This window comes from Myxocyprinus asiaticus, chromosome 27 (assembly GCF_019703515.2).
Source record: "Myxocyprinus asiaticus isolate MX2 ecotype Aquarium Trade chromosome 27, UBuf_Myxa_2, whole genome shotgun sequence".
Lineage (NCBI taxonomy): Eukaryota > Metazoa > Chordata > Actinopteri > Cypriniformes > Catostomidae > Myxocyprinus > Myxocyprinus asiaticus.
In genome coordinates, this window is record NC_059370.1 from 24,681,552 (window position 1) to 24,697,930 (window position 16,379).

General features: G+C 35.3%; 2 protein-coding genes across 5 annotated transcripts; one reads left to right on the plus strand and one right to left on the minus strand.

The window, feature by feature from the left end:
- Positions 1–452: 452 nt before the first annotated feature.
- On the plus strand, positions 453–9,226 carry ctso (cathepsin O). Its single transcript, XM_051658271.1, has 8 exons — positions 453–747; positions 1,781–1,889; positions 1,978–2,117; positions 2,414–2,581; positions 2,711–2,832; positions 5,488–5,651; positions 6,852–6,944; positions 7,323–9,226. The coding sequence occupies exons 1-8, from the start codon at positions 565–567 to the stop codon at positions 7,355–7,357; spliced, it is 1,014 nt and encodes a 337-aa protein (XP_051514231.1). The 5' UTR covers positions 453–564; the 3' UTR covers positions 7,358–9,226.
- Positions 9,223–15,625, minus strand: tdo2a (tryptophan 2,3-dioxygenase a). Of its 4 annotated transcripts, XM_051658273.1 has the most exons (11): positions 15,483–15,625; positions 13,081–13,171; positions 12,579–12,649; positions 11,639–11,766; positions 11,173–11,359; positions 10,774–10,881; positions 10,581–10,681; positions 10,430–10,487; positions 10,165–10,244; positions 9,937–10,025; positions 9,223–9,740 (listed from the first exon to the last, which is right to left on the minus strand). In XM_051658273.1, the coding sequence occupies exons 1-7, from the start codon at positions 15,534–15,536 to the stop codon at positions 10,586–10,588; spliced, it is 735 nt and encodes a 244-aa protein (XP_051514233.1). In that variant the 5' UTR covers positions 15,537–15,625; the 3' UTR covers positions 9,223–9,740; positions 9,937–10,025; positions 10,165–10,244; positions 10,430–10,487; positions 10,581–10,585. The 4 variants fall into 4 exon arrangements, with proteins under 4 accessions (XP_051514233.1, XP_051514235.1, XP_051514232.1 ...); XM_051658275.1 differs by adding an exon at positions 15,188–15,274 and having other exon boundaries at positions 9,223–10,244; positions 15,483–15,550; XM_051658272.1 differs by having other exon boundaries at positions 9,223–10,244.
- Positions 15,626–16,379: the final 754 nt, after the last annotated feature.

The following is a 16,379-nucleotide window of genomic DNA, read 5'->3' on the forward strand; positions in this document are numbered from 1 at the left end:
AGAATGCCAAGAATCTGTAAAGCTGTCATTGCTGCACGTGGAGGATTTTTTTTATGAGAACTCTTTGAAGTAGTTTAAGAAGTTCTGAACATTTTTTTCAACATTGATTCAAATTGTAATAGTAATTTTTCACATTATTAATGTCCTGACTATATATTGTGATCAGTTGAATGCCACTTTGGTGAATAAAAGTACCAATTTCTTTCCATAAGAGCAAAATCTGTACATTATTCCAAAAGTTTGGTTTAAGATGAACTTGTATTGAACCAGGAATATTCATTTAATTTGTTTCTTGTGTGATTCTTTCGATCAAGTTTATTACACCCATGACATGAACTTCATTGTATTATTTGCCTAAAAAAACATTGTTGAAGAGAAGTGTGTTCGAATAGGACGTTCCCAGGTAAAGTTTGAATCTTGCCGCTAGAGGGTAATAGAGTGCTCTGCTGGAGAAACACGCATCCCGGATACATGCAGGGGGAAATAATCTAGCTCAGAAACTCATGTGGCGAAACGAAAGTGCGCGAAATGATTTACTGAATGGTTACCTATGACTTTTTGTAAATGGCGTTTACTTCAACGTTTGTTGGTTTGATACTTTGCCACGGACTGCTTCACTGGTCCAACAGTGTCGAATTAATGAAGAGAAATCAGACGGAGGGAGGACAGCGATTTATGTCTTTTCAGCAACAGTACGGTCGAATTTACAGTAATGAGGAGCTTTCTGAGGGACGAATACATTTCCAGGTACTTTTAATATACAAAAATTTCATTAAAAAAAAAATAATATCCCACAGATATGTATGTGTTTCAAACACATCACGGTGGAGAAGAGACAATGACCGTGTTTCATAATCTGGTGAGCTCCCTTCGTAGACAGCATTTTTGGGTATCGTAGGCGCATGCCTAGGCAGCGGAGTATGGTTTACTTTGGGGACAGATTTGTCCCCAGTAGTTAGCTAAATATGAAAAACAAATCCTTTGTGACATCCTAATTTGGAAAGTTAACTTATAAATAAATTAAATAATTTGATTAATAATCCTAGAGTGTTAGGGGTCGTTCACAACGAACACTTCCTTGCACTTAAAAAGTTAGATTCAGCGCCATGAACGTGGGTGTCTCAAAACACATTTTTCAATAGTTCTTTTTAACTTGACCCGGCGTCTTTAAAAACATGACGCTGAGAAGCAAGGGATGCTGAAAAAAAATTAGGTGGATGTGGCGCAATGCTCAAAGACGTTCGTTTAGCATATGTTAAGACAGGAAAACAATAATAATAATAATAAAAAAAAGATAGCGCAGACCAATTCAAAAATGATTTCTGTGTGAACGGCCCCTTAGTCTGTAGAAATTAAAGTTAGCTTTTTTAAAAAAAAATAAAACCTAAGGTATTTAATAAATATTTTCTTGTGTGTGAGCGAGTTAGGCGACTCAGAAAACGCATATGATGCCCAAAATTCTTTGTGGTAGCATGCTCAATATATTTTTGAAGCACATCCACTTAGTAGAAATTATTTGATTTTAGACCACAGAGGAGAGTAGATTAATTTTGTTTACATGTAAACATCTGCCATGGCTTGTTTCTGGCCTTGATTGATTGGAAAATCCTGATCTTTACATTTTTATTTTATTTTAATTATTAAGAAATAGCCTAAGCCAATAAGGACATTTGATTATGTCACTTTGTGTCATATGAAACATTTCCTCATGTGATAAACATCTCACCTATTGCACAAGGTGCCTCCAGTCATTGTGCGTCCTTGTTTTGTCTCAATGTAGAATTCAATTAAGAGACATGCGCTTCTGAACTCAGTGCTAAAGAAATCAAACAACTCTGCCAGGTATGGAATCAACCAGTTCTCTGATTTATCTCCAAAACAATTCAAAGGTAAGTATGTTCAGGTGTGTGCACTCACATGCTTACAGATGAGTGCTCTTTGTATGATGGCAACTGACTGTTCTCATTTGTTTCTCAGAGCGCTATCTCACAGTCCAGGCTGAGGCAGCTCCAAAGTTTGACATCAACAGACCTGGTATCCATGTTAAGACGAGTTATCCACCAAGGTTTGACTGGAGGGACAGTGGAGTTGTTGGACCAGTCCAAAACCAGAAGGGGGTAGGATGTAGTTATTAAATAAGAAAGCTAACAGATCAAGGGATTTTCAACAACCTGTAAATTAAAGAGGTTTTAGGTTGGTTGTATTATTCCTTCTGACCTATAATATAGTGCTTTGAGTAGAAAAACCTACTTGACATTCATTTACCATGTCTGTTAACAAATGGTAACTTCAAAAACTTGTGAAAATGTTCTGAACTTAAGCATGTTTTCTTCGGCAAATATATGATTTTTTCTTAGTAATGTGTAAATGTTGAAACTGGGTTCACTCTGTGTGCATTTGCTGTTGCCTTTAGTGTGGAGGATGCTGGGCCTTCAGTGTGGTGGGAGCCATTGAATCAGTATCTGCCAAAGAAGGTGGAAAACTACAGCAACTCAGTGTACAGCAAGTAATAGACTGTTCTTACAATAACCAGGGCTGCAATGGTGGATCCCCTGATGAAGCTCTGTACTGGCTCACACAGGTGTGCAACTGCTTCATTTGATTTCAAAAGCATCTGCCCTCCCATTCTCTCATGTTGTTGTAGTCTGAATAAAATTGGAGCATGTTGATTTTTCCTGTATATCCTACTTTCCTGTTATTTTAATTTCAGACCAAATTGAAGTTGGTAAACCAGGCAGAGTATCCCTACAAAGCTGTGGCTGGGATCTGCCAGTACTTTCCTCAGTCTCATGATGGAGTGGTAGTGAAGAATTACTCTGCTCATGACTTCAGGTAATGAGCATGCAGGTACAGTGGCCCCAAAAAGGGTTTGGACATTTGAACTGTGCTTAAAATTGTACGAATGTCTTTGCATTATGTAACAAAATACTGTATTTAAACAAGCAGCATTTATTTTAAAGAATGATAGCACAAGCACATTTCATCCAAAAAAAATAAATAAATATGTTTCAGATCATAAAACAATAGGTAAAATGTAGACAAAAATATTTGGACACTTTCAGTGTAAGTGCCCATGTCCACGAGACCAGTTAATGAGAAAAGAGAAAAAGGTTTTATTTATTTATTTTTGCAGATGCCACTTGGTTTAATACAGTATTTTGTTATCTAATGCAGTGAAATTGATACATTTTAAATATGGCTAAAGTTCTTTATACAGCCTGTTGGAATGATTGTACTATTCAAATTAAAGGTTGAAATCTGGCTGGGAAGTGGGCCTAAGTTTTATGCTTACTCATTTGTGCTGGTCAACTCTGTTTGCATCTCAGGGTCAGGTGCAGTACGGCCCCTGACTGGACTCTCAAAGTTCACATACTGCTGGTCATTTTACCAAATAAAGCACTTCCGACCTGTGTTTTGTTGTCATGAAATTGTGCCAAATGTCACTCTGTGTTTAACTGCATACCATTGTCAATTTGTCAGAAATGAACTTTATTTTTAAGAGGCAATACCTTAACTTTATGTGCTATAATTTTTCTACCCATATATAAAAAATGCACAACATGCCATCAATTAATGCAAAATACTTCAAATAAATCTATTAATTAAAATAAATTCTCTGTCTAAGCAATTTACCTAGAAAATCAAAGCCAAAGACAAAATTAGCTGTAAATAATTTACCAGATGTCATATCAAAATAAATGCCCTGCTAGTGTATATGTTAATTTATTGGCCAGTCCCTGTGTTATTATACAGCTTTATACTGGCTACCAGCAATTTAGATTCGGGTGTAATCAAGGTTTGGAGTCGTGTTTTTAGAGCTGTTTATATATTTATAAATAGCAACTGCAGAAATCTGACAGTCACTAAATCCCTCACTTGATAGGCCTAGAATAGAATATTATGTAATATTACAGTAAATGTTAGATATTGGATTAAAAAACTGAAAAATTCACTACAGAGGTGTTTGTGCCTTCACATCTGAAATATCTGGGGTATTTTCAGCCCTGTTAATTTCTGACCCTGATATATATTTAATATTAGTATCGAGGGGGGTAAATACTCATACTTGGTGTCAGTGTCATCTTTTCATATTTCAGAGTACAAGGACATTAACATAATGAAGTGGTCGCCTGGTGCTTCTAAGACCAGTTTAAAAACATGAGAAACATTTTGGTGTTCTCTCTTTCCCAAGCTCTTGTCAGTCATCCATGTTTTTTTAATGTAAAATCCCAAAAGTTTTCCGTCATTATGACAGATTAAAAACAACAAGAAAAGAAAATTACAGAGAATGTAAGTATTATTAATCATTTTCATCTACTGACACACAAATCATGGCTAGTATTAACAGTGATTGTATCAGCACGCACTTCACTTCTACCGGTCAATTTGATTTTGAAAAATGTAATTCATTTATTGAAACACGAAAAAATTTAATCAAAAATATTTCTAAACTGAAAATACACTTAAAACGAAAATATAATCAAAATAATGAAGTGGTAAGAAAAATCATACCAATTCCAAACATTTTACTCTCTCCATCTTCTTCCACCGACCCATTTTGCATTGACTTAAAAATCACTGCATGACAACAGGTGGAAAAATACCATTACAAATTAGATCATGAATACAATTGTAAATTTAAACATATTAATAATAATTGAAAAATAAATCATGACCTATAGTTAAACACAAATCTCATAAATCTTTATTTCATATAAGTTGAATACAACTCTGATCATCAGGGACATAATTTATTGTTCCACTGTATTGTCAGAGTTTAGACATGGACTTAACACCAGCTGGTGGAATCTCCAAACTGCAAATGCAGGAACTGAGTTTGAACTTTGCGCTGAGTTAAGATGTAGTTTTCAAACGTCTTAGTGCAATGACTTCTCAGGAAAAAAGCAAATTGCGCTTTGCGCCTCTTCTTTATCATACATATTTGCGTGTATATACCCATAATAGTGCAAACACTCCCACCCACACCCACTTGCGATTTGCACTGGCACGAAAATTGCGATTAGAATTAGCGCTCTCACGAAAATAGAGCTTCATATGTGTTATGTGTAAAGAAGACGCTACAAACTGTCATTTTTACTTAGCCCAACAACAACACAGGATAAAGCGATCAAACAAAGTCAAACTCTGTGAGGCTCAACGCAGCAAACCCAGAACAGTCAATCAAAATTAAGACCGGACTGTCCACTTCGTGAAAGCCCAGATAAGTATTCATAAAATATAATTTTGAATAACTGAAAACACTAATATTGGCTATATCAAGAAATCAGATACAAATAGAATGTCATACGTATTCAAACACAAAACTACTTGTATCTGTACTTTGTATCGGCCGATACCTAAAACTAGGTACTTGTATCTGTCTTCAAAAATTGGTATCAGTGCATCTTACTTTAAATGTTGCATTTAAAGTAAGTTTAACTAACCCCATGTTGGCCTGTTTAAAAAGGAATTGATGTTTTATTCTAGGACACATGAAGAGGAGATGATGAGTATACTCGTGGAACATGGGCCTCTTGTTGTCATTGTTGATGCCATAAGCTGGCAGGATTACCTGGGTGGCATCATTCAACACCACTGCTCAAGCCACAATGCCAACCATGCTGTACTGATCACAGGTTATGATACCACAGGTACACACACACACACACACACACACACACACATATACACACACACATACAGACACGGACTGTTACACAATCTTTGCTTGTGCTGCAGAGCATATAAAAGTTTAAAGCACTGGCCTTCATGGATAACGTCCTGTCAGGACAAAATTAGGCAGACACTGGCAAACACTGGCTGTCTGCCAACATCCAAGAAAAACTGCCTAATGTTTCTGCGGTATAATCAGCAAGCTGTCCACAGGTTTAATCTGGTTTAAACAAAGGCAGAGACAGTAGTGTTCAGTGTCACACCGTAAGCTTGAACAAAGAACACCAGTGTTATTTCAGTTATTCAGTTTGACATTTGGGATTTGAAGGAAAAGACTGACATTTTGTTTATGTCATACTGTATGACAGAATACCACTAAAATTGGTTTGATATTTAGTCTTATTACACGGCTCTCTGGAATACTGTACTTGAATCTGAGTGGTCAATGGCGCCATCTAGCAGTCTGATATTGCTCAGTAACAACCGCACAGCCACGTTGACTGCTCATCTGGTAATATTGCAAGTCATCTTTCCTGCTTCTCTGATCACTGTGCAATCACTACAAGTAAGCTAATAAAATAATTTCAACTCAGATCAATGTTTCGTGTGCATTTATTTATTTATTTGGCAAGTAATCTTGTAATTAGATGCATAATCTAAATAAAAAGCAGTCAGGCGTTAATTAATTACAAAATAAACACAAACTGGAGCTGGATTTCAGCTGTTCACAGATTTATTTCTTGTCACTTATTTATATAATTTCAATGCAAATCAATGTTTAATGTCCATTTATTTGTTTATTTGGTGAGTAGTCTTGTAATAGGCTGGATAATGAGTGAGATGATAATTTTTACAAAATAAACACCAAAAGAACTCAGATGCAAACTGGAGGTGGATTTCAGCTGTTCATTGATTTATTTCTTCTCACATAATTTCAATGCAAATCAATATTTTATGTTCATGTATTTATATATATGATTAGTAGCCGTGTAATAAGCACCAGGGTCCTGATCACCCTGTCAGGGTTTTATTTTGCGAAAACAACCAGCTGACAGTACATCATCCCTTACTTAAAATGTTCATTGGTTCACTTGTTATTAATAATTTTCCCATTAAATTATAGTTATTTAAGGTTGATGCAATTGTAATCTCTGATACATTTTAATATTTTACCATAGGGGAAGTGCCATACTGGATAGTACGCAATTCATGGGGAACCTCATGGGGTGACAGTGGCTATGTTTACATTAAAAAAGGGGACAATATGTGTGGTAAGTTCATCTTAATTACTCAAATTCAGTGCCTTTTTTACATTGTTGATACTGACAGCCACAGTTTACCCATTTAAGTGATACGTGCAATGCTGTCTGGCACTTTAAGAATATAAGAGACATTTGTGTGCATTAATAAAAATTCATGCAGTGTCTTTTTTGGATAAGCCAAAATAATGTCTGCAATATAAAAAAAAAACTAATTCTAAAATGCATATGGGATCGTTTGGAAATTATGTAGTGAGATTATTTTGAGATGGCGATCATGAATGTTTGTCTCATTAATGTCTTTGCACAATGTCAAATGAGAAAAAAAGGTAATTTTATGGAGTGATTGACACTTCTTATGTTCTTTCTCTCCTCTTTTCCTTTTTCTAGGCATTGCAGAGAATGTTGCTGCTGTTTTTGTATAATTACTGTGTTGATAATCTTCATACTTCAGAGATCAGCAAGTGACAAATCGATATTTTAAAATATCAGCATCGGGACAGTAACCTGGCTTGATTCTCCAGTGTACTGTAGCTGTTGAGAATTCTAAAAATTCTCATGGGAAATGTGGGTAACAAATCCTGTTGCCTCTTGAATGCAAAGCAAAATAGGTCCACACTTGAGCTAATTCCCCTATTCCTAATCCCAGCTACAACAGCCCAAAATAATCTCTGACTCTTCATGTTAGTTATGAAACACACCCTAACCACATAATTTTATTAAGAATGTTTTAACTTCTCGAGAATAACAGAACACTTACTACGCAGTTAAATCTTTGTATTAGCATGACATTGCACTGACATATGACATGCAAGTGAATTCATAAAAGAAAATGTGAAAAAAGATATACAGCGGTGGCCAAAAATATTGGCACCCTTGTTAAATATGAGCAAAGTAGGCTGTGAAAAAAAATATGCATTGTTTATCCTTTTTATCTTTCATTCAAAAAATTCAGAAAAATCGAACCTTTAATTGAAGTAAAACAATTGAAAGAGGGGAAATAGTTCATTATTAAATAAATATTTTTCTCCAAAACACGTTGACCACAATTATTGGCACCCCTAGAAATTCTTATGAGTAAAATATATCTGAAGTATATTCCCATTCATATTTGACATTTTTTTTAGTGCACCTGGTTGACTAGGAACATGAAATTGTTCAGCCATGACTTCCTGTTTCTCAGGGGTATAAATATGAGGTAACACACAGGCCAAATTCCCTTACTCATCAATCACAGTGGGAAAGACCAAAGAATAAAGTTATGATGTGCAGCAAAAGGTTGTTGAGCTTCACAAAATGGGAAGTGGCTATAAGAAAATAGCCAAAGCATTGAAAATGACATTTCCACCATCAGGGCAATAATTAACAAGTTCCAATCAACTGGAGATCTTAAAAATCAGCCTGGGAAAAAAGGTGTGTCTATATTTTTTTCACGCACAGTGAGGAGGATGGTTCAAGTGGCCAAATAATCTCCAGGGATCACAGCTGGAGAATTGCAGAAATTAATTGGGTCTTGCGGTCAAAGTCTAAAAAAAATATATATATATATATCTCAGACATCACCTATATCACCACAAGTTGTTTGGGAGGGTTTCAAGAAAAAAGCCTCTGCTCTCATCCAACAACAAATTCAAGCGTCTTCAGTTTGCCAGACACTACTGGATCTTCAAATGCTACTGGGTTCTATGGTCAGATGAATGGTCTCAGATCCCTTGCCAGGTGTTCTCCAACCTCATTAGGCATTATAAGAGAAGACTCAGAACTGTTATCTTGGCAAAGGGAGGTTGCAAAAAGTATTGAATAACAGGGTGCCAATAATTATGGCCAATGCGTTTTGGAGAAAAAATGTATTTAATAATGAGATATTTCCCCAGTTTCAATTGTTTTGCTTCATTTAAAGTTTAGTTTTTTGTGATTTTTTTTTAATGAAAGATCAAAAGGATAATGCAGATTTTTTTTTTCACAGCCTTCATTGCTCATATTTACCAAGGGTGCCAATATTTTTGTCCACCACTGTATTATTATATGTGAAAACTAATGTAATATAAAGGAAAGGCAATATGGTATTAATACAGGATGTACCAGATATTCAGACTTTATCTGCTTTTGTAAATTTCTGTAACTACAAAGTTTACTTTTTATTTTATTTTTTACCTTTTTGGTATTTAGTATATTTGTTGCAAGAATTATATGCCATTAAATTGAGAGTATAAAACCTATTATATCCAAGAACATATTTTGACAGGAAACAGACTCTAATTTTCTTTAATAAACAAGAACTATCTTTGTCTTTATATGTGTTTTATATTTATTTACAAAATTAAATTGTTTAACCTCACATACAATTGATATATTACATTATATAGACTATATACACAAGTGCATCAACAGTATCACTGATTTAGCTATTATGGTGACACCATGCTTCAATTCACAAGGTTAGAAGAGTGGAATTCTGAAACATCCATAAAATTAGCATGGCATGTAGCTTCTCTTTCTATCATTTACTGATGATGGTATACAGTATATGAAGTATTACTGTACTAATGCAGTATTAGACATAAATATTGCTAAGTAGGCTTCAAGTACATTTTGATCCCGTTTTTCTTTTTCTCATAGTCTGCAAACCCCTTGCCCATCAGTTTCTTCATCCCTGTTTAGTCTGAGTTGTTACTGCTGCAGTAGGAGCTGTCACAGCATTCAGCGGTGTACAGGAAGCTGTGCTCGTTTGGTTTCAGCTTAACCTGTTCCCTTGGAACCAGGAAGATGGCCAGGATAAACAGATCCACAAACAACTTGTAACGATCACTGAAACAACACACTCGTTGTCAAATCTAAGACTGAATAAGACTTGTCAGGAACTTTTGTTTACATAGTGCTGTACATTTCAGACAATTTTGAAGCATTATGTTTTATTTGGATAATTATAACAGAGACTCCTGAAGCCAAAGCATGCAGAGTGCTTCTGTATAAAACTGGGTTTGTCTCGGATTATTTGACCTACCTGACAGTGGAGCACATATATTGATAGCCTGATGAGCCACCTGTGCTAGCTTTGCTGCCAATCGTTCTGTGCACCATACAAACATGGTTCTTTAAGGGAAAATTCAGGTATAAATTATGCAGTAAGTAAAAGTATTTTCAGAATGCATGGGGGAAAAAATCCTTTGTTCTGTATTTTCTGTGATGGCAATGAAATTCACATTTGCTCAGTTTCAGTGGTTTTACATACATCTCCATTTTGTCATGAGGGTGATAGTGTCCATCAGAGATGTCAGAAGTTGAAACGGAACCTGATATCGAGGCTCCTCTCTGAAGGTAAATAAAGTTAAGATGAGCTGAAGGAATTTTCATTGATCTTGAATTTGAAAAAACACATAAAACATGCTTTCTCCTTATTTATACGTATTAAGCAAATAAAGGAAATGCCTTTAATTTGTTTAGATTTGAATAGCAAAGTTTAATGGATCAAGTTTTGTGTAGAACAGCAGAATTACCTTTAAAAGTAGATCATCAGGGCTTCCTGTAGTGCCTTATAGGACAGCCTCCTCTGACCTGTACAGATAGAACAAGATATTCTTTTATTTTATGTAACAGCTAAAATCACTTGACGTACCGATTATCTGCAGAGTCTCGAGATTTGCTCACCTGTACTAAGTGATCATGTCTCTTCTCATCAAAGAGAAAATGTCTCTCTGCTTAATGAACTCTGCCATCATCTCTTCTTTCATCTCTGAGTCTGGTTTTTGCTGTTAGGCAAACACAAATTCTCTGAAATTAGTTGTTCATTGATTTACAACATTTGCGAATTGTGTATAATTATAAAGGGATCCCAACAAACCTCTATTTTTTCTTTCTCTTTCCTGAGCTCTTCAAAAATATTGGTTTGCAGTTTCCACCAGAAGTTAAAGCCATCTTCCTCCAAGCCTGGAGTTCTCTTTAGCCATTGCTAAAATAATATTGATTCAGGATGAAAATGTTAATCAGTCGTTTGATCCTGACCTGATATTAAAAATGGTTGTGCTTTTTAACTTTTTCCTCTATGAATACCAATAACCTGCAAAGAAGTCCAGTAAATTCAAATGGTTATTGTGTATATTAAATGCACACTAAGATGCTGTCATCTGTCAAATTCATAAATGTAATGTGTGGTATTCTTGACTGGACTGCTATAATGTCTCTTCAGCATTACTTATTGCAGAAATGTTGTTTATTTTCCTCTGTTGTAGATGCCTTATACCTCCACTAACCGAAGTAGAGTGGGCTCCTGCTCTGAGTGAAGAAGCAGCTCACTTTCTTGGTCACGGAAATTGTCCCGGTAATGCCTTCTTTTGTAGGGAACTCTCTGGTTGTGTGGAACCCCAATCTTGTTTTCCAGCAGTCGAAACTGCAGACTCTGGAAACCTGAGGCTGGCGAGAGATATTCCCTGTGCACAAAAGCACACAGATCAATTGAGCTAAATACAATTAAGATAAACACTGCCATTGCCATTGATTTAACAGATTAGTACCATCAAATTCTTATTTACTGAGTTTGCTAACCCTCGTCTCTTGAGCAGTAGTTAAATTTTCCAATAGCACTCTTGTCCAAGAAATGCTGTTAACTAGGAAATGGAATACTTGTTTGCAGTAATCGATTCGTAAAGAGGCTTTTCATTGTTTTGTTTTGGCAGTATCTGCAATAATGACAATTAAATAAATTTTACCTAAAGTCAAAGAAGTCTAAGGCAGTCATGGTTTCTAGAACAGCAAACTGGTCCAGCAGTAGTCTAAATATAATCACAATCCTGTTGATGCGAGTGTTAACTTTGAGCATGTTTCGCTCATCACGGACCTGTGGAAATATGAAGAACATTTAGATACCTTTATTAAGTCTTTATTATGTCCCTGAAGTGGAAGTATCTTAAACTAGACTGAAGGTGGCAGCATCATGCTGTATGCACAAATTTTCTTTTAAGAGTAGTACATATACACTAGATAGTTTGGATTGTAATTTTTGCTTTTCATCATCATCTAGAAATGCCCTCACATATAACTAGTGAACTTAATTTGCTCACATATATAGATGTAAATTTGATGCTTTGAATATACAGATATCACAAATATTTTTAAAACCCTGGATTATGCAATACTGCTAAAAAGTTTGTAATCAAGTTGTATGTTTTTGAAAGAAATTGAGGTTTTATTTACCAAGGATGTGTTAAAAAATTATATATATATATATATATATATATATATATATATATATATATATATATGTATGTATAATCGTTGAAACTTGAGTCAAAGCAAAAAGATAACACAACTAAGCTGAGTCCAAAGCAAAATTTAACTTTTTAGGAGTTAAGTGAACTTGTCTAGGATTACTATCAGCTTGATCCATCATCAGTGCCAAATGAAATATTCTCATTAAAAATGTACTTTTTTTTTATTTTTATTTGGTGACTTATTAAACTTTTATATTCAAGTTTATATACTTTTTTTTTTTTTTTAAACAATTAAAAGCAAGCCCTGTCGAATCAGGAAAAAGGGGCATAAATCAGATATTGCATAGGTGTTTATGACCCCGTAACACAAAGAGGAATCTAAGGACATTGGTTTGGTACCCCGCTTTAATATTTAATCCATTGCCGTTGGCCTACTCACATGCCCACTGATGAAGATTTCTCCCACTGAGTCCAGCTCCCAAAGAACTTGTTTAAACCACAGTTCATAGGCTGCAATAGATAGAGTTAATTATTTCTTCAGGTTACCTATAAAAAGTGATTACACTTAAAGGTAAATGTAAAGAGGGGCCTTAAAGGGCAATGTCATTATACTCTGCAATACTAAAACATTTTTTAAACATTAGATAGCTACTGAAAAATAAAATGATTTGAAATGTTTAGATGTGTCACAACATTGGTGGATGCTTGATAGTACACAATTGTTAAACTGATAAGAACATAAATAACATGCATTACATTATGCATTATGGTTGAGTGATTGATTTAGTCTTTCCTATTTGTGGTTGCATTGAAACTTGTCAACATTCAGCATTATAAATAGGGAAATGAGCTTTTTTGCCTGCTGTGTTTTAGAAGCATTCATTGGAGAGAGGCTAAGGCTGATTTGCCCAAAGGCTGTTTTGAGCATTTGTGTGGCTTACCTAGATGTGTGACGATGAACAGATGTTCGTCATGGATCTTGTTTCCCTTCAGTTCACTTTGAAGCACCTGAGATGTCACAATTTTATCCAGCTGGGGATAACAAAAATTAAATATAGCCACAAGCGGCAATCATCGGGGTCCAAGCACATGTGAAGATATAACCAAAATAATCAGAATTGACAGAAATGATCCAGTGGATGCCAAATTATACAAATTGATAAATATAAAAGCTGCTGAAAGCTGATTGGTCGATGGCGGCCATGTTTTTCAAAATATGCGACTGTCCTCATAGACCTTGATGAAACCTTGGACAAATAAACTGCATGTAAAATTTCTAGATTCTTTAGTTAGAGCCATTTTTGTTCTTAACCATTATAGCGCCACCAAGAGGCAGAGGTGCGCAATGACTTCATACGTAAGTGTACCAAATTTGGTGATAATATCTCAATCTGTTCAAGAGTTATAACCATTTTAGTAAAAGTGGCCACACCTATTATGAACATTTTGGCATCCCGTTTGACAATAAATTAAAATTTTACAATTCCTTTGATAACTTTTCATTTTGGGACTCCAGAGAATGTTGGTTTGGTTCCAATCGGGCGAACAGCCTACAACTAGTTCGAAAAAGTAATCTTTTAAAATAATCTCAAGTATTTATTGAACGTTTTGTTTCAAACCAATGGTGCTTAAGGGAAAGTTGTTTAGAATGAGGAGGTTTACAGCATGGTCTGAATAACGTGTTTCTTTTTTAAACAGTAGTATATACAACAATTTACATGCATGTAAAACGCAATAGCGCTTCCAGGTGGCCAATTTTTGTCAAATTTTGCACAGACCTCTTGGGCCAAGAGACAAATAGGCATACCAAGTTTAGTTCCAATTGGCCTTATTTAACCCTATATAAAAGCTGCTGAAAGCTGATTGGTCGATGGCGGCCATGATTTTAAAGATATGCAAATTGACTCATAGACCTTGATGGCACCTTGGACAAAGACAGTGCATGCAAAATTTCAAGTCGATCGGACCAACGGTCCCATAGTTAGAGCCATTTTTAGTTTTTTAATTATTATAGCACCACCAAGAGGCAAATGTGTGAAATATTTAGTGTGACCTCAGCATGAGCCCATACATATGTTTACCAAATTTGGTGATAATACCTCAATCCGTTCAAAAGTTATAACTGTTTTAGTAAAACGGACATGCCCACTACGAACGTTTTGGCGTACCGTTTGACGATAAATCAGAATTTCAAAATTCCTTTGATTACTTTTCATATTGGGACTCTGAATAATTCTGCACTGGTTTTGTTTCCGATCAAACAAACGGCCTAGGACGAGTTCATTTTGAATTTTTTTCAAACAATCCAAAATAGCAGGAAAACGAAGGGGCGGAGCAAAATTCTGTCAGGGGGTAAAACTCTGAAGGAATCAGAGGAAAAAAGAATTTTGTTTCTAGCTCTTAAGGTTCAACATTTATGGCCCCAAATGTGATTTTTGTTTGTTTTATTCGCAATAGCGCCACCTAGTGTCTGAAGGATGTGTGTCTGTACGCCTGAGTAGTCGGGGGGATTTGGAACCATCCTGCCAAGTTTGGAATCTCTATGATTTATGGTCTCTGATGCCCAGACACTTTTAAGGCAGAAAAAAAACAAACAAATTATAACACGAAAAATAATAAGAAAATCGGAACAAATACAATAGGGTTCCTGCATCTTCTGTGCTTGGACCCCTAATGAATGTGTCAATGAAAGTAAACCAAACAAAGTCTCAAATAACCAAGCTCAATGTATCCATCCAAAATGGGACAAATAAATATTTACAGTTTCCCATTAAAATCACGAATCATGGAATACATCATTAACAACAAATTTCCAATGGTAATATGCGATACAAATTGAAACTAAGGAAGAATTACATGGGGTGGACAGTCAATCACTAGTAAACTTTTAGTTCCAAAATTGCTCATTAATCATCTAATTAACACAATCTTATATATTTGGATGCTTTTCATTTAATAAAAGAAAACAAATGCTATTAATAATACCTAATAATAATAATAATACTTGTATTTACAATACACATCAAACAGTTACATGCAGATCATCACCATAAATAAGTCCTCCTTTGCTGGCCTTGTTAAATCCAGTCTGAGCATTATCACTCATCTTCTGTCAAATGCTGCTGACTAGCTGACCTGTATTTTCATGTACATCAACGTAATATAAAAGAGGTATTGACATATAGCATTCAATATACAGGTAAAAGTTCTAACAAATTGTTGATATGGATCAGATATTGTAGTGACATGGTTCTCAACATTTTAGAGAGGAACGTGCCTTTGATGTTTGGATATTAAAATCTCAAATATGTACAATAAAATGGTGAAAGTTGAAAATACATACAAGAATTTCTGCTGAAAATATGGACATCCACTCATGGCTAAAATGATGTAGCATGCAGTAGTGTTGTCTTTCCCTCTATTTCAAACCAGCGGTTCTCAAGGATGTTTGCACATTTTATGATCTTTTCTGGCTTGGTGACAGACCAATCACCTCTAGATCAGTCCCACCTCCCTTCAGCCCATGTTCACCCCTTTTACTGGTGGATTCATTGTACTTTGATATTTTCTTATCTCCTCACATTGGTTCGTGCACCAAACAGTCAATTTGAGTAGGGTTTTTGTACATAAATTAAACATTTGTAGCTCAGCACTTGGGTTCAGACAGAATTGGGCTGTAGACTTTCAAGAGCATTCCTAGATTCAGGATGACTGAATTGAAGAGAGACTAAACAGTGGTATTGCAATAATGTTGAACATTCCCCCCAGATAAATCCTAATATGGCAAATTATTTGAACTCTATGATGCCATTTTTACAATTTTGGCTTTCGTTTTTGTAGCAGTGCTAGTTCATTTCTAGCAGCTGCAGCACTATAAATAAAACTATGGTGCTTGCCTGTGCAAAAGTCTGTATCCATGCAAAGAACCTCGGTGGTTGCTATTCACTTTCTAAGGTGTCTTAAGTGGCTTTTAGTGTGGCGTTGCTATGTAGATACTAGGGTATTTTATATAGGTGATTGCTCACTGGTCCTTATCCATATCACAAACTATGTAGGACGAGTTAAGTGCCCTAATATATGAGCAACAGTTATAGTGATTCTTGCATAGCAAACACCACTTATAGTCTTGCAGTTTTCCCATGAACTTCCTTTCACTTAAGTTGCTACTCCATATCTAATAAAACTGTACTTGGGAACCTATTACACAGACTTGTTAAACATTCTTTTGAAAAATAACAGC